The sequence below is a fragment of the Bos indicus x Bos taurus genome, chromosome 4, assembly GCF_003369695.1.
Source record: "Bos indicus x Bos taurus breed Angus x Brahman F1 hybrid chromosome 4, Bos_hybrid_MaternalHap_v2.0, whole genome shotgun sequence".
Taxonomy (NCBI): domain Eukaryota; kingdom Metazoa; phylum Chordata; class Mammalia; order Artiodactyla; family Bovidae; genus Bos; species Bos indicus x Bos taurus.
This window is the reverse complement of record NC_040079.1, coordinates 111,535,591-111,559,496: the sequence shown is the minus strand read 5'-3', so window position 1 is coordinate 111,559,496 and position 23,906 is coordinate 111,535,591. Positions and strand designations below refer to the sequence as shown.

Below are 23,906 nucleotides of genomic sequence, written 5' to 3'. Positions count from 1 at the left end.
GGATTATTCCAGGCAAGAATACTGGAGTGGGGTGCCATGTCCTACTCTGACCCAGGGATCAAATCTGCCTCTCTTAGTGTCTCCTGAATTGGCAGGCAGATTCTTTACCACTAGTGCCACCTGGGAAGCCTCCCTACAAAAAGTTCATTAATCATTATGAACTTGCTGTTCCTGTGTGCTGAAATTCACAGCAAGCTTGCTTTTTAGTAGCATAGGTTGTAAGCGGAGAACCCTGTTTGCTTATTCCCTCCCACCCATCTATTATTTTCCTTAGAATACAGTACTTTAATGGTCTCCACTTAGCACAGAGTATCTCAAGATTCAGACAAGGATTGGAAAAAAAAAAAAAAGAAATGAATGGCTAATTTGTGCCTCAGGAGTCTTAGAAAGGTTTTATAGAAACCCTACAAATTGCACCTAAGAAACAAATACTTGTATTTTCTGGTCATCTTGCAGATTTCTTCCACATAGCAGCACTGGATTCTGGGCTTACGTTAACTTATCTAGCATAAACCATTGGTTTTACTGAAACATAATTATTATAGCCAAGAGAGTATTATACAGTTTTCATTCAGAATAAAAATGAAATGTGTGCCCAGATGCTTATGAATAGTGAATTTTTTCCCCTTTTAAAATTGTTTCCTAGTATTATGGTGATTCCTTGTCCATCCTTTCTGAAGCAACACACAGGTTTGCCTGCTGGGACATTCAGTTCAGAGCAGCCAAAACTTATACCCACTAGAGACATCTGGAAAGATACAGGAAGAATGAAGAGTGAGAGTTAAGCTGTCTATCATTTACACTTTGGAATTGATGGATGAGAGGCTGGAAATAACTTGTTTCAGAGGACAGGCTACATCTATTTTCCTGCTAAGAAGGACTGCCTGTCTTATTACCTTGTCACTGTCACCAGAAGCTGTCAGCCTTTCAAGCTAAGATGTTCTTTTCTCCTGTCTTTTCTAGCCCAGCAACCCCTATCTTTGTTTCAATGCCCTGTTTTATTTTAAATGAGTGAAAGAGATATTGAATGTAGTTCTCCACTGGGGAGACTGGCAGAGTGATTTTCAAGAATCAGCAGATGATCGGAACTCCAGTCTTATCAACTGAATTGTAAAGTTTGGAAAGTTTCAGTCAATTCAGTTTATTCGCTCAGTTGTGTCCGACTCTTTGCAACCCCATGGATTGTAGCACACCAGGCCTCGCTGTCCATCACCAACTCCCGGAGTTTTGATCTCAAGCTCATGTCCATCGAGTTGGTGATGCCATCCAGCCATCTCATCCTCTGTCATCCCCTTCTCCTCCCGCCTTCAAACTTGCCCAGCATCAGAGTCTTTTCCAGTGAGTCAGTTCTTCACATCAGGTGGCCCAAGTATTGTAATTTCAGCTTCAGTATCAGTCCTTCCAATGAGTATTCAGGACTGATTTCCTTTAGGATGGACTGGTTTGATCTCCTTGAAGTTCAAGGGACTCTCAAGAGTCTTCTCCAACACCACAGTTCAAAAGCATCAATTATTCAGCACTCAGCTTTCTTTATAGTCCAACTCTCACATCCATACATGACTACTGGAAAAACCATAGCCTTGACTAGATGGACCTTTGTTGGCAAAGTAATGTCTCTGCTTTTTAATATGCTATCTAGGTTGGTCATAACTTTTCTTCCAAGGAATAAGCATCTTTTAATTTCATGGCTGCAGTCATCATCTGCAGTGATTTTGGAGCCCCAAACAGTAAAGTCTGTCACGGTTTCCATTGTTTCCCCATCTATTTTCCATGAAGTGATGGGACCAGATGCCATGATCTTCATTTTCTGAATGTTGAGCTTTAAGCCAACTTTTTCACTCTCCTCTTTCAATCTCATTAAGAGGCTCTTTAGTTCTTCTTCACTTTCTGCCATAAGGGTGGTGTCATCTGCATATCTGAGTTTATTGATATTTCTCCCAGCAATATTGATTCCAGCTTGTGCTTCATCCAGCCCAGCATTTCTCAGGATGAACTCTGCATGTATGTTAAATAAGCAGGGTGACAATATATAGCCTTGATGTACTACTTTCCCAATTTGGAACCAGCTGTTGTTCCATGTCCAGTTCTAACTGTTGCTTCCTGACCTGCATACAGAATTCTCAGGAGGCAGGTCAGGTGGTCTGGTATTCCCATCTCTTTAAGAATTTTCCACAGTTTACATAGGCACTTAATATTGGAGGCTGGAGGAATAGGCCTGTGGAAGTATAGTCAGCTTGGGATGTTAGGAGAGGTGAGTTCAAAATCTGCTTTCAGTAAATCTTGATTTTGGCCAAGGGATTTGACACTTCAGGATCTCAAGTTGTAATCTACAGAATGAGGAGTTTGGTCTCACTCATATGAAAGCTCCCTTTCAGCTCACATGGTGTCCATCTAGAACAGATGGTGAAAAGAACATTGGTCTTAAAGCTAGGAGGCAAGGGTTATAAATTCCTGAACTGGGTTTCAGTCTCTCCTGAAAACGAAGGATGAAGCCAGATTATCTTCTTGGAACGTCTAGAGAGGACATTCTTTATTTTCTCGGTTCTCTACTTTCTCTATGTTCTGTAATTATAGAATAGTTATGTTCTAGTTGCACAGATTTTCAAAGAGGTGGTAGGAATGATGCCCGTGTTTCATCCTGGCCTCCAGGTTGCGTAGTTCAGGTGACCCTGCCCTGTCTGAGGTCAACAAATGATGATGAGAAAGTCTCTGCCATTTGAGTCCTTCCTTTTTCTCCGCAGTGTGCATTATAATCTAACAAACCACATATTTCATACGTTTCTTTTTTCTTTTTTCTCTCTGTGGTCTCTCCCCAGCAGAATATAGGCATCATGCAGGCAGGGAGTTTGCTCGCTCTACCTTTTTCTCACTGCTATGTCTCCAGTGCCTCTCTTGTAGTAGTCACTCAATAAACATTCATTGAGTGAGTGAATGAATTCATGTGACATTTTAAAAGCAAGTATTGCATGATACGTATCTGTGCTCTTTAAAACCACATTTTCCATAGTTTAAGGTATTTAAACGATAGAAGTCACTTTAAGTAAATCTGGTTAAACATTTTTTGACATCAGTGTTTTTACCCCACTTGTTCTAAAGACTTTGGTATATTCTTCATCTTTTGTAATCATTAACTGGAAATGTTATTTTCTAGGTGAAATTTCCATCAGAAAATTGAGTAAGCTCCTTATCTGAATTCTTCTTGCAATCCATTTTTCATCACAAATGAAGTGGTAATTTAGAACTGGCAGGAAATAATATGTCCAATTTCAAATGTACAGTGTGTAGGCAAGTGGAAATTGTTTTTGCTGGCTTTCTTTCCTGGTGCCACTCATTTGAATATGTTCCCAACAAACCTTCTTGTTAGATTTGTTGTGGTAAATTATATTATTTATGTGACAAGTAACAGGTACCACTGAGGGCTAACCTTTTATTAGACATGTACATTTTCGTTTCAGTTAATGTAATACCTGTCTGACATTTTCTGAAAAAATGAAATGAGAATTGTTTACCCCCTCCTTGGTGACAGTATTATGTCACTGAGGTAGGAGGGCAGTTAGTAATCTAGTTTCTATCCATTAACATCTGTTTGCCAAACAGTCACTAGAAGAGTACATTCAGGTCATTACTTTTATGTGAAAAGGCGTCCTCTTTTTAGATGACAGTCCACTCTCTGAATCTTCAGATCCTGTTTGCAGGTCCTGTTTCACCCTCCCCTCTTTTTTGTATGCAATAATATAGAAAAGCCATGGAGACCCAATCCTTTGTTGCTAACCTTGTCTCCATTTCTTTTCTTCATACATTTTCTTTTTCTACCAAAATAAACTACCAAACATTTCCCCATTTAGGACTCTTGTTCTTTGAAAGAAAGTGAGTGTTAGTCTCTCAATCATGGCTGACTCTTTGTGATCCCATAGACTGTAGCCTGCCTGTCTCCTCTGTCCATGGAATTCTCCAGGCAAGAATACTTGAGTGGGTAGCCATTCCCTTCTCCAGGGGATCTTCCCGACCTACGGATTGAACCCGGGTCTCCTGCATTGCAGGTAGATTCTTTACCATCTGAGTCACCAAGGAAGCCCCTCTTATTCTTTCCCAACCCTCAGTTTCCTTGAGGTTAGAATGTTCCATCTTCCTATAGCACACCCATAGTCTCCTCTAGAGAAACTCTGATGCCTGTCTTATGAGATTCCACACTTGGCTCCCGTTGGAAGTTCTCTCTCCTTCCTCTTCATCGCGTTAGTATTTCAGTTGTCCAGTTACTACTCTTTCATGGCACTTACACAGATCTCTGATCGTTTATTGTGTGTTGCTTCTTGTCCACTTGAGTGTGCGTGTTTTATATAAAGTGAGGATCTGGGTGGCATTCTTCTTGGAGAGACCACAGTCTGTGCTGTTGCTGAACACTCTGTAGAATGTTCTGGGACTGTGGGCGAGAGACCATCTCAGTGTGCTGAAAGCAGCTTTCCTGCCCATTTCCATCAAACTGTGCAGTACCTCAAGAGTTAAAAGGGGACACAAAAATCTACCTGTTTATTGAGGCAGCAGGAAAAGAGGAAGAAGATACAAACACATCAGTTGCCCAGTCTCCCACACCACAGTAGGTTAGACCTGTGATCTGGGCAGAGGATAGCTGTGGCCAGCTTTGGTGTGATCAGCCATTACCTGGTTGTAGGCCCATTGTTGACCGTGGCTTTTATGAGGTGATTCACTGGGAAAGAGATGAGCATCGTGTAAGTAACCAAAATGGTACCCAGGAGTCTCACAGTGGGGCCTTGCTCCTGTGTGGAGTCATTCCCTGCAGTTTCCATCTCTCCCTTCCCCTTACTCTTTGTCAGTAGCAGTTTGTTTTCTGGCTGGTCCATTTCACCAAAGCTGTTATGTATGAATGGAGGAAGGTCAAACAGAACCTCAGCTCTCATTACCGTCTTTCCTTCTACGGCTCCATCAAAGAATTTGGGGGACGGGCTGGGGGAGGGGCTGGCAACATGATACTTACTTCTTTTTTCATTTAGTTGCTTTATCTCAGAGAAGCAGAGCTAGTAATTGTACTTTTCAAAACGTTTCTCTAGGCAGAGCCTACCAAGCAATAGGAGTTGGTTTTATATGCATGTTTATTCCATCATTAACCCACATAGAGTATGACATCCAGGGTTAGATAGTTGCAAATAAATCACAGGCCTTCAGTAAATGTTAGTTGAATGAATGAATAAGCAGTTTGTTAAAGAGATGCCCACCTAACAAGAGAGCAGAGAGCAAAGACTTTTGAATTTTTTTCATTAAATTTTTTATTTAATAAAGAATTTTATTTTATTAATATAAAAAGCTAGCTCTAGATAAAAAAAATTAAACAATAATAAATGTAAGAGAAAAGTAAACTACCATCCCACCCACGCGTCTGCTGAGCCCAGGGTCATTCGGTGCAGTGTTCATAGATTCTGGAGTACTGTCATCGTTCTTTAGTCGTTAAGTTGTGTCTGACTCTTTGTGACCCTGTGGACTGTAGCCCACAAGGCTCCTCTCTGAGATTTCCCAAGCCAGAATACTGGAGTGGGTTGCTGTTTCCTTCTTTAGGGGATCTTCCTGACCCAGGGATCAATCCTGTGTCTCCTGCATTTGCAGGCAGATTCTTTACCACTGAGTCCCCAGGGAAGCCCTTCTGGACTATATCCACCCCTTCCACTTCCCTTTTGAATACAGACTGCTTTGAACCTGAGGCTTTTTTCCCCCACTGAGTATATCTTAGGCATTTCAATATTACTGCTTATAGTAACTTACTGCATTCTTTTTAATGACTGTGCAATTTTTGTCATATGAATGTGCCGTATTTTATTCAACCAAAACACAATGGATGGGCAGTTAGTTGCTCAATCATGTCCGACTCTTTGAGACCCCTTGGACCATAGCTCACTAGGCTCCTCTGCCCATGGAATCTCCAGGCAAGATGCTGGAGTGGGTTGCCATCTACTTCTCCAGGGGATCTTCCCAACCCAAGGATTGAACCTGGGTCTCCCACATTGCAGGCAGATTCATCTGAGCCACTTACTATTTATTAAGAACATTGAAGAGAACATTCTTGGGTCTTTGTCTGTCTATTCCTTGAAGAAATGCTGGCTCAGGGGCTATGAGAAGTTTTTTCATTTTTGATAAATTTTGACGAGTCTCCCTTCCTACCCCAGTAATATCTGGTCTCAAAGTGTATGAGTGTGTTTATTTCCTTACAACCTTGTCAGTAAGAAATATTATTTGCATTAATTATTAATGATTTGAGTTTCTTGCTTTAGGTTTCCTCTCTAATAAGTGCCCTGCCCCTCATTTATTTCTTTTGTTTGTGCATCGGGGGTAAAGGCTATCAGGCCCATGAGCTTTACCTGTCATTCTCTGACTTGAAACCCCGCAGGTTTATAGGCAGAAGCCTTAGCACTGTGGTTTGGGAATCAGAGATCTGGCTCTTGGCCCAGCTTGGCGCCTGACTAACTCTTGCTACCTTGAATAAGTCCATTTTGTTTGTTTACTTCTCATTTTTCTTAGGAGGTAAATATCAGATGTTTAATGCCCACCTGATTTTTCTTTTTTAATCAGTCTCTGAGAGTGAATTGGAGAAACGGGGCTAGAGAGGCGAAGTGATATACCAAATTATATGGCTTTTGACAATCTCTCCGGGCCAAGGTACTTTATCTGAAAAAGTGCAAGTGTTGGACTACATACCCTCTGAGGTCTGTATAGATCTTTCAGATCTGTATTTGAAATGATGGGAGAAAGAAGTCCCGTGCTGGTAACCGTAAGGGCGCTGCCTCTTCCACCTAGTTTTTTTCATTGGCACTTTGAGCTGTACCGTTTGAAATGGACATAATTTCATTTCCGTCTATTCTCTTTGGTAGGAATTGTGACTTTCTGTAGTTACAACTTCTTCCTTGTTCTCTTTCTAGTTCCCTTTCTCTCTCTTTTGTTGGTCTGTGGGACTCATAAAACCCACCTTGATTGGCTGCTTCCAGTTTCCTCATAATTATTACTGCAGCTTGTGTGATCAAAGTAATGTTGGATTTTTTTTTTTATAAAAGATTGGGTAATTTTTGGCTGAGCTGGGTCTTCGTTGCTGTGCGCAGGCCTCTGCTTTAGGTATAGCGAGCAGGGCTACTCCCTGTCAAGGCGGGAGAGCTTCTCATTGCTGTGGCTTCTCTTGTTGCAGAGCACGGGCTGAGTTGCCCCGCAGCAAGTGGGATCTTCCCAGACCAGGGTTCAGACTCACAACCCCTGCGCTGGCAGGTGGATTCTTAACCACTGGACCATGGGAAGCCCGATGTTGGCTTTTTAACACATGAAATATTAATTCATAGATCACGAATGTAGAGGTCCTTCAAGTAACAGGCTGGAAGAGCCTCTGTCACTCTGGAGGACAAGGAAGATGGGAAGCCGTAGCAGTAATGTGTTGTGTAAGGACCAGTTGTGTAGACACAACTTTTACCCACACCTGTTACTTCTGAAGAGCCAAAGTTGTGCATTTTATGTGAAAACCTCAGCTTCTTCAGTACTTATTAAATCTCTAAAACATTTTGCCGGGCAAACAAACAAAGCCATGGGTTGGCTTTGACTCTGCTGTAAACCCACATAAGGGTTGAGAACATCTTCCTTCTCTAATTGGGACCACCTTATTGTTTTTGAGATTATCTCATGCTGGGTAAAAATGTGAAGATGTAATTTTAGTTTTTAATAGGAGTTTTAAGAAATAGAATGTGGTTTAAATCTTTTACCATCTTTCCATAATCTGAAATATGAGTGGAAATAAAATCCTGCCTTTTTAGTTGTAGCATTGTATACAGCATTCCACCTCCTTATGAAAGGAAAAGGCCTGGTGACATCCTATAAGATGTTTCCTTGCTTCTTTATTTAAAGTCAGTGAAATATATATAGCTTCAGTGTGTTTGTCAGTTACTACAAAGTTTAGAGTGGATTTATTTTGATCAACATATCCAGGCAGAACTAAAAGCATTGTAGTAAGATAACCAGTCCACAGTAGAGCTCAGTCTTAGGGACTATTCTTGCTGATGGCGATTTATGGGAGATCATGTCAAGATTTTATTTTTCTCGTTCATGCGTATTATTCAAGCTGCACTCAATAGACGTCTTCTATAAATTCAGCACTGAAGGGATTGCTGTGAGAAGAGCAGGCGCATGCGTGTGTGCTAAGTTGCCTCAGTCATGTCTGACTCTTTGCAACCCCCTGGACTGTAGCCCGCCAGGCTTATCTGTCCACAGGCTTCTCCAGGCAAGAATACTGGAGTGGGTTGCCATGCCCTCCTCCAGGGGATCTTCCTGACCCAGGGATCAAACTCACATCTCTTATATCTCCTGCATCGGAGCAAAAGCAAATGATGAGTGAGTGGGGGATACAGACAGGTGGAGTTAGGTCACTGGGTAATTATAACATTGGGATGGGACAACTCACCGAGCTCAGAGACTGACAGAAAATGAATGCTTCTAGCTTGAGCTTGGCGGTCAGCAGACCCTTTCAAAGGAAATGACAGCTAAGTTGAGCTCTGAAGAGATGGCAGGGATGTCTGAGGCTCAGAGACTAGGAGGAAGGGAGCAGAAGAGATAGCATCCCAGAGGTCTGAGAGGATGAAGTGAATTGGAAATCTGTAAGAAGCACAATGCTTCCTCGGTGGCTCAGCAGTAGATTCCACCTGCAATGCAGGAACTGCAGGAGACTCGGGTTCTATCCCCGGAAGATCTCCTGGAGGAGGAAATGGCAACCCAGTCCCGTGTTCTTTTCTGGAGAATCCCTTGGACAGAGGAGCCTGGCAGGCTACAGTCCCTGCGGTTGCAAAGAGCTGGACATGACTGCAGTGATTTAGCACACACACCCAGACAAGAAGTGCCATATGGCTGGAGTTCATGGTGTAGAGGGAGGCGGAGCCTCTGAGATTAAGAGCCTTATCTCTCAGGTCGTTGGGAGTCGTGTTAGGCAGCCATTGAAATGTTTGAAGAAGAGGAGGGACTTGATCAGAGAAAGGTGAGTTTTTTTTAAAAAAGATGGATATTTTGGCCATGCTGGGTCTTTGTTGCTGCGTGCGGGATTTCTCTAGTTGTGGGCAGGGGCTCCTCTCCTGTTGCTGAACATGGTCTGTAGGCGAGCGGACTCGGCAGTTGTGGCTCATGGCTTAGTCACCTTGCGGCATTTGGGATCTTCCCAGACCAGAAGTCGAACCCGTGTCCCCTGTATTGGCAGGCAGATTCTTACCCACTGTGCCACCAGGAAAGCCCTAAACATGATTTTTAAAAGCCAGTTTGAACAGCAGTTGCCCCCTTAGCTCCCTTCTTTACCTATTACTCTCCTTTGAAGCCTCTTTAGTCCAGGTGATGATGCTTCAGGTGAAGAGTGTAGATAGGTTTGTGATAGCAGATGTCCTTCTAGTCTTCTTAGCTTCAGGCTTTTCTGCCTTTACCACCTGGAAAGAAACAAAGATAAAGGGAAACCATGATCACAGCAAAAGACGAGGAGTGAAGAGGAGAGAACCAAGACAGTGAGAGAGAGGATGATGCTTTTGATTACAGAAACAGAATTCTCCTGTGTGAAGGGGTCGGGAGGGCAGGGTTTGAGTCTTGTGACCAAACTTCCATATATGAACTTCCTCAGTTGTCAGATGAAGGGTTGGATTAGATGCTCTTGAGGATGACATTTGGCTATTAAATTCTATGAGGACTGTTTGAGCTGTGAGTGATGACTCAGTCACCTTGCGTTAAGTGAAAGATGTCTTTCATGCACTAAGATTTTACATATCTGTGTATGTATGAGTGTATGTGTGTGTGATACATATGAAACAAGGTGAAATTTCATTAAGGAGGAACATGTGGGTCCACAGGAGATAGAATACATTTGAGAACACAGCAGTCACGCCCATCATGGGGGGATGTTTGTCATAGTCCGGGAGTTGACTCCACATATGGAAAGGCAGGTTGTGTGAACAGGAACCGTTGTTGGTACCAGGCTCAAGTCTCAAGTGTGCCTTGCAGAGACACTAAAAAATTCTGCCCAGTCACAGCTTTCGAGGACCAAATGTTGAGCCTACCTTGGTAAGTGTAAAACCCAGTTATCCCTTCCCCTAGTTCCTCTGGTTGGCAGTATGGAAGACAGATGTACAAACTTCTTGGAAACTTTGAGATCATAGTACTATTTTTCTTTCCCCTTGTCGTTTTCTTGCATGGCTTTTTCTTTTTTCTTTTTAACTGCCGTGACAGTCTGAAGTTGCCTTGCTAATTTAGAAGCATAAAATGTGTAATGTACAACTTCCTTGTCTTTAACTTAACTTGTATAGTTATCACAGCAGATAGATGTTCTGTCTTAAGCAATCCTGTGATACCTTGCATGAAATCTAGTACTTCTAAGATGTTGCCAGTTTCTGACAAATAGCTAGTGACTTTAAAAGGATGAGACTCTAAGAAAAAATTTTTAAAGTTACTATTTTTGTACTGAAGTAACTTTTTGAGCATAGAAGCAATTTAGAAAGTTCTTATTTTCAGAAGAGGTTGGGAGGAACCCCTCCCTAAACTCATTAAATACCATTTTTGCCCATGTGACTTTGCATTAACAGTTTTATTATCATCATCATAGGATTCTAAATGCTGAACACTTAAGATGTCACTCTGCCTTTCATAGGTGTGTTTGTTTTCCTGGATTTCCAAATATAGAAACATCTCCTTCAAATGCTCCCATAGCCAAGGCCATATGAAGCAGGAGCTAGTGAGAGCTCTCAGAGATGGGGTTTGCTAGCCTCTCTTTGTACAGTTGGAAGGCAATCCCTGAGTGAGTCTTTAATTGCTTTTCTTAAGTATCTTGTAAAACTCCTGAACATGTAAGTGGTACTGTGTTTGTGTGTGTGTGTGTGTGTTCATGCTCAGTCATGTCTAACTCTTTGTAACCCCATGGACTGGAGCTCACCACGCTCCCCTGTCCATACAATTTCCCAGGCAAGAATACTGGAGGGGGTTGTCATTTCCTTCTCTAGGGGATCTTCCCAACCCAGGGTGTCATTTCCTTCTCTAGGGGATCTTCCCCACCCAGGAATTGGACCCGCATCTCTTACAGCTCCTGCATTGGCAAGTGGATTCTTCACCACTGATGCCACCCAGGACGCCTGTTAAGTGGTGCTAGAACCTGTCAACTGTTGTGCCGTCAATAGCTGAGCATCAGTGCAGACCAAGCATAGGGACCACGTGACTGAGCGGAGCGGACTGGGACTCGGTGTATAGAGACCTTCTCAGAAGGGGCAGAGCTTCCTTGGCTGAGATGAACTTGGCTTCTCACCTGGGCCACCACTGATTAAGGCCGCATGAAGGGAATTCAAGGTCTGGTCCAGGCCTAGGGACAGCGGGGTGACTTCTGTCCTGGGGAGGTCAAAGTGAAGGTGACGTGACTGCCTGAAGCTGAACTAATTTTGTGAGAAACACGGTGCTCTGGGGCTGTGTACTGTCTACTGAGTTCTGCTTTCATTTGTAATTTTTATGACTCTGACTTTCTTGTTCAGTCAGATGAAGTGATGTTATGTGTGAAGTTTCAAGTCAGGGGATATTCAAGGGTAGAAATGAACCCCCACTGAGATTCCTGTTCATTTTTCATAGTTTTTCACTTTGCCTCCTCCTTTGCTCATCGTCTGTTTACAGTTATCTCCAGACCTGCTGTTGGTTTCTGTTTATCAAAGCTCTGGTGCTGAGGCAATAAAATGTATTGCAAACATTTTATATAAAACTTAGCTCTTTCACAGATTTTAGAAATTGTGGTGGAATTGTAAAGAAAGAAAGAAAGAAAGAAAGAAAGTGAAGTCGCTCAGTCGTGTCCGACTCTTTGCGACCCCATGGGCAGTAGCCTGCACCAGGCTCCTCCATCCATGGGATTTTCTAGGCAAGAGTACTGGAGTGGGTTGCCATTTCCTTCTCCAGGGAATCTTCCTGACCCAGGGATTGAACCCAGGTCTCCCGCATTGTAGACAGGCGCTTTACCATCTGAGCCACCAGTGGATTTGTAAAGGCCTTATAAATCATGACCTTTTCAACATTTTATTCATGTTGAAAATATGACCTCACATTTTTGGGGTTTTTGAGCAGGAGAAAATCCACATACATCAAAATGCCATCAAATTTTCAGAATAAAGAATTCTCTTTGTTTTCTAGGCCAAGACTATATTTTTGGTGGAATCTATCTTAATGGCTGTGTGTGTGTGTGTGTGTGTGTGTGAAAGGGAGAGACAGAGAGAAACAGAGATAGATAGAAGTAGATACTAGGTACATTAACTGATCAAATTGCTGTTTTTATTTATTTGCTCTTGGAACAGTGAGTAGATTGCAGTGTGACTAAGTTCATAGACACACCCACACTCACAGACACACACCCCCCTCAAGTAGTTACCCACTGTATTTAAAAACCATGACACAGCACTGCGATTTTCAAACTGTAGGAGATGTAAGGGTTGAATAGAAAACTTGGTTGACATATAACATACAAGTTCCATGAGAACAAAAGCGTACATGTTTCCCTGTGGTGATTGGCACATGGTAGATGTTGACTACTTGTTGGGTGATTCTGGGGCCCAGCGCCTTGGCTTTGGTAGATTTGCGGTGGGGCCTCATTCACTGGCCACTTGACTTTGAGAGGTGGCTGAAGCACCACGCTTGGCGAAGCACCTCCTGGTGGGACCACAGCTGTGGCTGTGGGGAGCAGGGGATGGAGAGTCCTGTGTCTGAAAACCTGCCCTGCTGTGTGGAGGAGTCCGACAGTGCTTTCGAGGGCCAGAGTCTTAGGTGCAGGTCCTTAGACTAGGACTTGCAGCCATGGCAAGGAGTATATTTTATGACTTTAGACTTATTTTAACTTTTGTAAAAGAATACAGTGATAGCAATTCACATAATTTTATGTGGGGAGAGGTTATTTAAGTCTAGTCAGACAGAGATAGCCATTAATGTTATGATATAAATGTTTATTCTTCTTAACAAAGTGTAAGGGGATTGATGCCAAATCACATTTTTTTTGCATACTTTGCAATATTCTTTCTGTCTATACATGTAACCCACCATAATAAAGTGTAAAAATAGTTCAAAAAAGTAAATTGCCTAACAACTTTTATACCTGGTTTTTATGGCCAGACGAAAACAACTTGGACCAAGTCTTTCAGTAACCCTCAGCACCTCCATGGTCTCTCTCCTGCCTAAAAACAGCACATGGAGCATGACCACCACTGTCTCCAACCCTGTTTGCTTGGCATGAGTTTTTTTTTGTTTTTTTGTTTTTTTCTGCCGAAGGTACTAGTGAGGTGTTTACATTTGAGAAGAACGGCATGTCTTGCACTCATGCACATCCCATATATGCATGGCTGTGTCCAGGGGCACATAGGAACAAGATTAGCTGGAGCAGAAGGGCAGCCGGTGGGTCATTTATAGGTTCAGCTGGGAGTTGTTTAGTCGCTAAGTCGTGTCCAACTCTTTGAGACTCCATGGACAGCAGCCCACCAGGCTCCTCTGTCTGTGGGGTTCTCCAGGCAAGAATATTGGAGTGGGTTGTCATTTCCTTCGCCAGGGGATCTTCCCGATCCAGGGATAGAACTTGTGTCTCTTGCATTAGCAGGGGGATTCTTTATGACTGTGCCTCCAGGGAAGCCCTCAATTGGAAGTAGTTGGAAACAAAAGTAGAAGTCTTTTGCAGTGAGTAAGTTAACCTTAATGTGGGAAAGTGACCACTTAGACAAGAAAAACTTTCAATATTTTGGATTTCAGTGCAAATTAGAGGCCTCCCAAGTTCCAGGATATGAAAAGAAACCCTCATAATGCATGGAGTGGCACCACTCCCTTTGTGAGAAGGGGTCAGTAGTGAAGGGTCACCCTACAGTTATAATCATTAATTATTATAGCTGCGCATTAATTGTGTAAACAGCAGCGTACCTTTTGTAAGGCCTTCCTAGGTAATGATGGAGGTAAAGAACCTGCCTGCCAATGCAGGGGATGAAAGCGCTGCAGGTTTGATCCCTGGGTTGGGAAGATCCCCTGGAGTAAGAAGTGGCAACCCGCTCCAGTGTTCTTGCTTGGAGAATCCCATGGACAGAGGACCCTGGCGGGTCACAAAGAGTCAGACATGACTGAAGTGACTTTGCACACAAAATACTATTTTATAGCATTATTTCAATTTTCTTTGGCCAATCTTATAGTGTTTTTTTAGTTTTATTTGGCCAATCTACTGTAATAAAGAACTTTTCCAGATATGTCTTTTATTATAAAAGGAATATATCTTTATCATAACAATTCAAATGTTATCAAAAAGTACTCATACAAATTGTTTCTATATCCCTCCCCTCTTCAATAACCATAGTTTCATGAACAGATGCTTCCTTTTTTTTTGTATTCAGGATTGATTATTGACCATTTGGCAGCTGATTAATTGGTTTCAATGTTAACAATGGGAAAAGTAACTATGCCTCTGTGAAAAAGTTAAAATTGGTTTGAACCAGGTAAACTCTGTTGGGTTGAGCCACTGGAAATTGCTGTGTTAGTAGATCAAAAATGCCAAATATTGGCTGTTTCATGTGGCTAAGCTGTACTTTTAGAGGAATCTCTTCTTTGAGTGATTTAGGAAGCAGTCCTACAGTGTGGAAATAGACCCCAGATGACTGATCTTTGCCAGTAGTCAAGAGGATACACAGGTACTGATGGCAGGGAGAATAGTTGAGGTTGTAATGTCAGGACTACATTTCAGGTCTGTGACTTTGTGGAAATTGGGAGGGGAAAAGAGCAGGGGAAATATGTAGTGGGGTTGAAGTTAGTCTATTCCCCAATGCTGCTGCTGCTGCTGCTAAGTTGCTTCAGTCGTGTCCGACTCTGTGCAACCCCATAGACGGCAGCCCACCAGGCTCCCCCGTCCCTGGGATTCTCCAGGCAAGAACACTGGAGTGGGTTTCCATTTCCTTCTCCAATCCATGAAAGTGAAAGTGAAAGTGAAGTCGCTCAGTCGTGTCCCACTCTTAGCGACCCCATGGACTGCAGCCCACCAGGCTCCTCTGTCCATGGGACTCTCCAGGCAAGAGTACTGGAGTGGGGTGCCATCGCCTTCTCCACTATTCCCCAATAGCAAGTCTTAACTAGGGAGTAAGTAAAACAGTAGACTTTTTGGTGGATGGAAAACAAGTTTTGTGACGTTTATAAAGTATTCCTAACCTGTCTTATTATCCTTCCACATTTGGACAGCATCTGGTGAGTGAAAAACATGTCTCTAAATCTTTAATGTGATTTTAGCTAAATTAAGTCTATAGGGCATCACATGCGTTTTAACTTTGTGTTCTGGATTAGCTGTGGTCTCTTTCCCCATAACAGAGAGTTAATGCTTTTTCATGTAAACTTGGTATGTGCTGTGCTTAGTTGCCCAGTCCCGTCAGACTCTCTGCAGCCCCATGGACTGTGGCCGCCAGGCTCCCCTATCCGTGGGGATTCTCCAGGCAAGAATACTGGAGTGCGTTGCCACTCCTTCTTCCAGGGATCTTCCTGACCCAGGGATTGAACCCACATGTCCCGCATTGCAGGCAGATTCTTTACCATCTGAGCCACCAGCGAAGACTGAGAATACTGGAGTGGGTTACTCTATCCCTTCTCCAAGGGATCTTCCCGACCCAGGAATCCAGCTGGGGTTTCCGGCGTTGCAGGCAGATTCTTTACCAGTTGAGCTACTGGGAAGCTCAAATTTGGTGTAAATGTGTATAAAAGTATAAAAAGTAAACATGAAGTGAAAAATACAATTCCGTTTTTTTTTTTAACCCGATTCTCTCACTTTTTCACTTCTTAGTTTATGGTTTGTGTGAGTATGTGCATTTTAGATCAGATCTCATTTAGGGGAAAATTCAGAACGGAGCAGGACTACACTATTTCTCCTAATATGCAGCCACAGTGCACAGCATACCTTCTGGAACCATGCGCAAGTTACCCTGGAGCTGTTTTCAGGGCAGGCACGGGTTCCTTTCTCTGTTGTGATCACCTCATCACAGGCAAGCACTTTCGTCTTTCTCTGTGTTTATCTTGTTGTTCTTATTTGCCCTTAAGTTTTTCCCATTCAGAATATTTTTGCTTTCAAAATATTCAGAATCCAGTAGCAAGTAAGTGAGAACTTCTTGCAGAATATAAATAAATAGATAAATTAGGAGTTTGTGATTAACATATATGCAGTACTGTGTATTAAATAGGTAAACAATAAGAACTACTATATAGCTTCGGGAACTATAGTCAGTGTCTTGTAATAACATATAATGGAAAAGAATCAGAAAAAGAATGTGTGTGTTTGTGTGTGTGCATGCGTGTGTGTATACACCTGAATCACTTTGCCGTATACTTGAAACTAACACAGCATTGTAACTAGCTATACTTCAATTAAAAAATAAAGTAGGCAAAGAAAGAAAGTATACTATTTCTAGTATAAGGTGAATATCAATAGCTTTAGACCTATCTGGGCTTCCCTGGTGGCTCAGACGGAAAAGAACCTGCCTTTTAATGCAGGAGACCTGAGTTCGATCCCTGGGTCAGGAAGATCCCCTGGAGAAGGGAAAGGCCACCCACTCTAGTATTCTTGCCTAGAAAATCCCATGGACAGAGGAGCCTGGAGGGCTTCAGTCCACGGGGTCTCAGAGCTGGACACACCGAGTGTCTAACACACACAGAGCTGTCTACCTGCAGGCTTGAGGAAAAAGTTTAGTCTGTTGGGGTTGTAGTTTGAAATGTGGTTGCTTTCTTGGGTAATAATAAGTAATAATCGTTGTTTTCTGGGAAAATCAGGTAGCAGCACCTCCAGCCCACACCACTGGGGTTGACACAGAAAGGGAACATGTAAAATGATGAGGGGAGAATGTGAACACACTCGTTCCTTCCAGAGGCTAAAGGGGAGTGAGCAAGCTTGGATTGCATTTATTTGTGATATCTCCTTTCCTAGCAATAAGATGTCAAATAATGACCTAGAAGACTATTTGACTTCATAAAGAAAGGTTCTATTTGTCATTTCTTTGTTAACATTGCTTTTAAAATAACCCCTTCAGTGAAAAATGAACACGCTCTGAATTTTTTGATAACATAATTTATTTTAATCATGATGAGGTTGGTGTTTAGGCTGAGCGCCGAAGAATTGATGCTTTTGAACTGTGGTGTTGGAGAAGACTCTTGAGAGTCCCTTGGACTGCAAGGAGATCCAACCAGTCCATTCTGAAGGAGATCAGCCCTGGGATTTCTTTGGAAGGAATGATGCTAAAGCTGAAACTCCAGTACTTTGGCTACCTCATGCGAAGAGTTGACTCATTGGAAAAGACTCTGATGCTGGGAGGGATTGGGGGCAGGAGGAGAAGGGGAAGGCAGAGGATGAGATGGCTGGATGGCATCACCGACTCGATGGACGTGAGTCTGAGTGAACTCCAGGAATTGGTGATGGACAGGGAGGCCTGGCGTGCTGCGATTCATGGGGTTACAAAGAGTCGGACACGACTGAGCGACTGATCTGATCTGATCTCATCTGATCTGTTTCACCTCAGAGTGGAAACCTAGGATGTTTATTCTGAAAGCAGAAGGTCGAGGTCTGTATATGGTGGATGAGTGGGTGTCTGAACTTGTTCCCGCACTGAGGGGCGGCTCTCTATGTCCTGTCCTGCCAAGACTTTGCGGTTATCTTTATGAGCAACATGTTTTTCTGCTTTTGTACTGTTTCAACATGGCCCCAAATTGATTGTTAGAAATTTTACCCTCAACCTTAATTACAAGTCCTTTATGTCATGTAGAATCATACCTTTCCAAGCCTCACTGGTGAAATGAATTTAAAATGTTTGCCATATGTTTGCTTAAAACTTGCGGGAAACCAAGCGTGCTGGGATTGTTAAAGCCAGTGTTACAGGATTTGTTTTGTATGTAAACGATGAGAAAATAACATGTGGTATATTTGAGATATTATTAGGATTACATGGAGTGTTATTTTGACAGTGTTTGTCTTGCAAAGGGAGACATAGTGGCTCCGGGACTTGTGGTGTTAATCACGCACCCGCTTGGCAGCCAGGAGGCTTCCTCGCCTTGGCAACCAGGAGGCTTCCTCGCCTTGGCAACGGCAGGAATGACAGTATCTGGCACCTGGCTTGGAGCAGAGACTGTTGTGCTGGCAGCTTTCAAGTTAGTCAGGTCTGCCACCTACCCTCATGTTGGTAGATATTGTGGACGGTTTTGTGCCCTTCAATGCCATTTTTCTGCCGTCAGTTTTGAAATTAATGGCTTATCCTTTTCCAAATACGAGTTCATTATGTTAATCTCAAAAGAAAAGGGCTTGCTTTCAAACAGTTCTTGGTCATTATTTAACCGATAGTGTGTTTTTTAAACTGTATGTAAATATAGTTAGAAGTCTAAAACCTATAATAATTGAGAGTTAATACATTGAAACGTGGAGGCTTTGAGTGTTCCTGTAGAAATGGTAAAAAAAAAATACCATATTTAAAAAAAAATGAAATGACAGGGACTTCCCTTGTGTTTCAGTGGTTAAGACTCTGCTTCTAATGCAGGGGTCATGGGCTCAGTCCCAGGTTGGGGAACTAAGATCCTACATGCCACGGGGCACAGCCAAAAAAGAAAAAAAGAGCATGGCCTTTTTTTGTATAATATCGGTCACAGTTAAGAAAAGATGTTTTTTTCACAGGATGAATGATGGCAGAGATTTGATTTTACTGAAATTGTAGGAAAAACACAATGGGAAATGATGGGCATGAAGTCGTTGCTTTGAGAAATGGGAAACAATTTAGGTCTAAACGGTCAGAGAAGCAGGGTGATAGTGGGAGAAAAGTAATAATCATAATAAAAGCAACAACAAAATTCCTAGACAAAGGGTTCTTAGAGCGTGGATCATCCATAGATTGTAAGCTTCAGTACCTTTTTGGAGGTCTTGCTGATAAGGATGGATCAGCGCTTGACAAACTGAGGGGATAACTTGAAAAATGAAATTGGACAAAATTACAAACGATGTATATCTTTCCAAAACTTGCCTCACAAAGCTAGGTTCCTTTCATAAGCGTGATACCCATGAGGTCCTTAATTCATTTCACCTATGCATATTCCCACACTGCGAAGTACTGTGCCTGGCCATCATTTCCAAATACCCTGTTGTGGTTTGAAATCTTGATCTCTAAGGATGAGTCTGTCTTAGAAGACTAATGTGGGGCCACGCGTCATTTTAAAAATGAGCACATGTGAAGCTGGTTCCCAGACTGATGATGAATGCCTGGAAATTAGCCATGTAATATGCTTCAATTGTTTGAGGCTGATGGTTGAATAATTAAATATTTGAATAATTAAAAGAAAGAAGATTGTAAATTATTGGAATCAACAATATACTAAACCCTGTCATACATCTTTGTAGTGCTATTTCTTCAAAGTTTGTGTGCTGTACTGTTATTGTTATTGTTATTTTTGGTAAGTATTTTGTCGTGAGTGCTAATTTTACAAAGCTCTGATAAATCTGTAAATATTTCATGTATGTATTTTATTTATTTATTTTTGGGTACCCCTGGTCTTTTCTACCATGCACAGGCTCTCTCCCATTGCAGCGAGTGGGGTCTCCTCTCCAGCTGCAGCGAGTGGGGTCCCCTCTCCAGCTGCAGCAAGTGGGGTCCCCTCTCCAGCTGCAGCGGGTGGGTCCCCTCTCCAGCTGCAGCGGGTGGGGTCCCCTCTCCAGCTGCAGCGGGTGGGGTCCCCTCTCCAGCTGCAGCGGGTGGGGTCCCCTCTCCAGCTGCAGCGGGTGGGGTCCCCTCTCCAGCTGCAGCGGGTGGGGTCCCCTCTCCAGCTGCAGCGGGTGGGGTCCCCTCTCCAGCTGCAGCGGGTGGGGTCCCCTCTCCAGCTGCAGCGGGTGGGGTCCCCTCTCCAGCTGCAGCGGGTGGGGTCCCCTCTCCAGCTGCAGCGGGTGGGGTCCACTCTCCAGCTGCAGTGCGTGGGGTCTCCTCTCCAGCTGCAGTGCGTGGGGTCTCCTCTCCAGCTGCAGTGAGTGGGGTCCCCTCTCCAGCTGCAGTGCATGGGCTCCCCACTGTGGTGGCTCCAATGGTTGTGGCACTGAGCCTAGTTTCTCTGCTGCATATGAAACCTTCCCGGATCAGGGACTGAACTTGTGTCCCCTGCATTGGCAGGTGGATTCTTTACCACTGAACTACCAGAGAAGTCCAAAATATTTTTACTTTTTTGTAGGACTTCCCTTGGATAGCTTAGACTTCCCTGGCCTTGGGCAGCACATGAAGCTGCCAATTCGGTTTCAGAGGAAACATACTTCTTCGTGGTCTTCTGGTGTTGGAACCAGCCACACCAGGGAATTCTCAGTCTGAATGGCCTTCTTTGGGCCAATTAGGTATTTATTGAAGTATATCTTGGGATTAAAGATATATTACCGTCCTGAAGTAGGTTTGCCTGGTGAAGACAGTGGAAATTCAAGGCAATAATAACTAAAAACAGGAGCTTGCATTCATGGGAGTCATACAAGAATGTACTAGTCTCCACGTTTTCTCTCTGTCTTCTCTGGGGACTGTCCTGTACAGCTTTTTTTGCATGATGACTCCATATCTAAAATATCATTTTATTTGAGTAAAATATTAGATAATCTAGATTTGTTTCTTTTAGTATGTTAAAACATAGGTATATCTTTTTATTTTTTAAAATAGACTTTATTTTTCTAGAGCAGCTTTAAGGTCAAAGCAAAATTGAGTGGAAAGTGCAGAGGATTTTCCTGTACTTTCTTCCCTGCCTCCCACCCCAACCCTCCCTACTGTGGGTATCTCTCACCAGAGTGGTGCATTTGTTACGATAGAGGAACCTACCTTGACACCTGATAATCACCCAAAGTCCGGAGTTTACATTAGGGTTCACGTTGGGTGTTATAAATCCCCTTTTAAAGAGGTGGGCTTGCAACACTATTGAGTATCAAGGGTTTGAGGTTTGTCCAGGGCCGTCAGTGTCAGTGACTAGGTTCTCAATAAATATTTGATGAATATGTGAGCAATTACAAGTTCCTGATAGAAAACATGTAAAACACGTGTTTTGTGTTTCTCTCTTCTCTTTAGGGTATATACCAAAAACCAAAATTGAAGACACAGTGTTACTAAAATAATTAACAATGATAGAAAAAGCTTCTGTTCTTTAAATGTTCTACCTGAATGGTCATTGGTATAGGCCAAAAGAAAAAAAGAAAAAAAAATATATATATATATAAAAGATACACCATATGAACACTAATCAAAATCAAGCTGAAGTGGCAATATTAATTGCCAGGGACAAAATACTTCAGAGTGAAGAAAATTACAAGGGACAAAGAGATGCTTTATGTATTGATAAAAGGGCCTGATTCACAGAATGCAACAATCTTAAATGTTATGTGTAGCAAACTACAGCTTCAAAGCACACAAAGCCGAAACTAAGAGAATTCAAATAAGAAATTGACAGATCCCCAATTACAGTTGAGGATGTCACCATCCCTCAGTCATTGAAAGAACCACTCTCCAGAGAACTAGCAAATATATTGAAGAATTCAATGACAACATCAACCAACAGGCTGTAATTGACACTTACAGAAACCACCATTCAACATCAGCAGAATATTTATTTCATACATATGGAGATAAGCCATATCTATATTGGCATAGAAAGTGGAAAAATAGGTATATTTCATCTGATGATGTACCAGTACAATAAAAGAAGCTTATCAGTTGGTTGTTACCCATAATAACGTATCTGTTTGTTCACTTTCTCTTACAGCCTCTCTGTTAAAAGGACTAAAACATGCTAACATAGTGTTACTTCATGACATCATCCACACCAAGGAGACACTGACACTTGTGTTTGAGTATGTGGTGAGTAAGATGAGAATTCAGATTTTATAATTATGAGCAAAAGTCTTATAGTATTATCATAGAGTTTTGTCTTTAGGTAGCTATACTGAAGTATTTTATCTGAGTACATGAGACTTATTTTGCATAATTTTGAATGGTATGTGTTTTAAAGAAAAATCCAGAAAAAATGTTCAGTTGAAGTTTCACTAGCTATATGATCTGTTATAACCTGTTTGTTACTAGTACACTTTCTAAATTTCGGCTTTATCAAGTAATATAAAACAATATGATGGTGAGCACTCCATCAAAGGAAGTTCACAGACAACAAAAATGTTTTCTCCTTTGGATTTATAACTTGGGTTCAGAAAAGCATCCTTATTCGGGTGATATTTGTAGAGAAAAGGCTGATACTTACAATTTAGACTTCACAGTTTTTCCCCTTGGTTAGTATTTCAGCTATTAATTAAAACTTCCAATTTGCATAGCACACGGTGTAATGATCTTATTCTGTTGAGACTTGGGCTTGAACTCATAATTAATCTTTCTCCGTTTCTCTTAGAAAAACATATGGTATTTGTGTAGCACCATTTCAGCATTTAACTGTAGAATCATGAAATGTAACCATGATAATTAACATCCCAATTTTCACAGATGGATCTGAGAACATGTAATTTACAAGATACAAATGACATTGGTGGAGACTTTTATTGAGAAGAGTAGCTGTTGGTATTGTGACTGTATTAAGATCCCATTTTGTAATTACCACACTACTTAAAAAAAAACTGAAATAGTGTCCATTTTTCCTTAAAATATATAATAGAATGAATATTTACAACATTTTATCTTGCTAATGTCTGCCTAAGTCTGTTTGTCATTTAAAAATTGTTGTCTTATGAAAAGCCATTCATCTTGTCTATTTACATATAAATGATGGATACATTTGAATAATATGGTAATGTGGCTACAAGGACAGCTAGAACTGAGCAGTTGCATATATTACATGCTACCAAGAATGGATGCAGATTCAGACATCAATGCAAATATAATTTCTTTTGTTTAATTGATGATTTGGGGTCAATAATGTATTCAGCTGATGTAAAATTGGAATTTTTGTTCCATATTTTCCAGTATGTCTAGTTGCAGTATTTCTGTTAAATCCAAATTTTTTTTCTCAGTATACTTCAGTAACTTATAAAAGAGGTTTCAAAAATATACTTGTTCCATCCCCCCAAATTGGATAATTTAATTGAGAAGAAGAAAAACTTAGTTTGGTCCCTAAAATCAGTAACGTTGATAGAGTAATGAACAAAAATAATGTGAAATTGGGTCTTCGAATCTTAAAAGAAAATGAAATATATTTGTGAGGCTAAAAATATGCCCATTGAAGCACACTGTCATTTTGTGCTTTTATATTCTGTGGAAATTGCCATATAAAAGGAAGGAAATGCACCATCCTGCAGTATTTGTCAACTGATTGCGACTGACTGCTAAACTCATTCTTCTTTGTGTGAGTGAACTTCTCCTTGGCCCCAGTTCTTGTGGAGACATGCCAGCTCCTCTTCAATAAGCCACATAATAGCATGCACATATGCAGTACTCTGTGGGCATTTCATGCCTTTCAGAAATGGAATATTGCCTGCCATCTAGCAGCCGTCAGACTGCAGCCATGCCCTACCGTGAGCCCTCAGGAGGCTCCGGATGTGAAAAACACAGCAAACTGGCATGATCTCAGTGAGCTCTGACGCTTGCATTGTGCCATCCTGGTGGCTCAGTGGTAAAGAATCCACCTGCAATGCAGGAGACTTGGGTTCAATTCCTGGGTTTGGAAGATCCCCTGGAGGAAGAAATGGCAACCCTCTCCCATGTTCTTGCCTGGAAAATTCCATGGGTAGAGAAGCCTAGTGGACTACAGTCCATGGGATCAAAGATTGAGACACGACTCAGCGACTGAACACGTTATAATACATACGTAGAAAAGCGCTGAATTCATTAACTTGAGAAGTCTGGTTTTCTTTAATTAACAATGATCTTTTGATGTTCAGACAACCTGCCCCTTGTTGCAAA

At 42.0% G+C, this 23,906-nt stretch overlaps 1 protein-coding gene across 6 annotated transcripts in view; it reads left to right on the top strand.

The window, feature by feature from the left end:
* The window catches only part of CDK14 (cyclin dependent kinase 14), a 684,789-nt gene that overhangs the window by 245,458 nt on the left and 415,425 nt on the right, over positions 1 to 23,906 (top strand). For all 6 annotated transcript variants that reach the window (XM_027540218.1, XM_027540220.1, XM_027540221.1 and 3 more), the window contains one exon: positions 21,769 to 21,863. In XM_027540218.1, the coding sequence (XP_027396019.1) occupies positions 21,769 to 21,863 (95 nt within the window). The remainder of the gene's footprint in view (positions 1 to 21,768; positions 21,864 to 23,906) is intronic.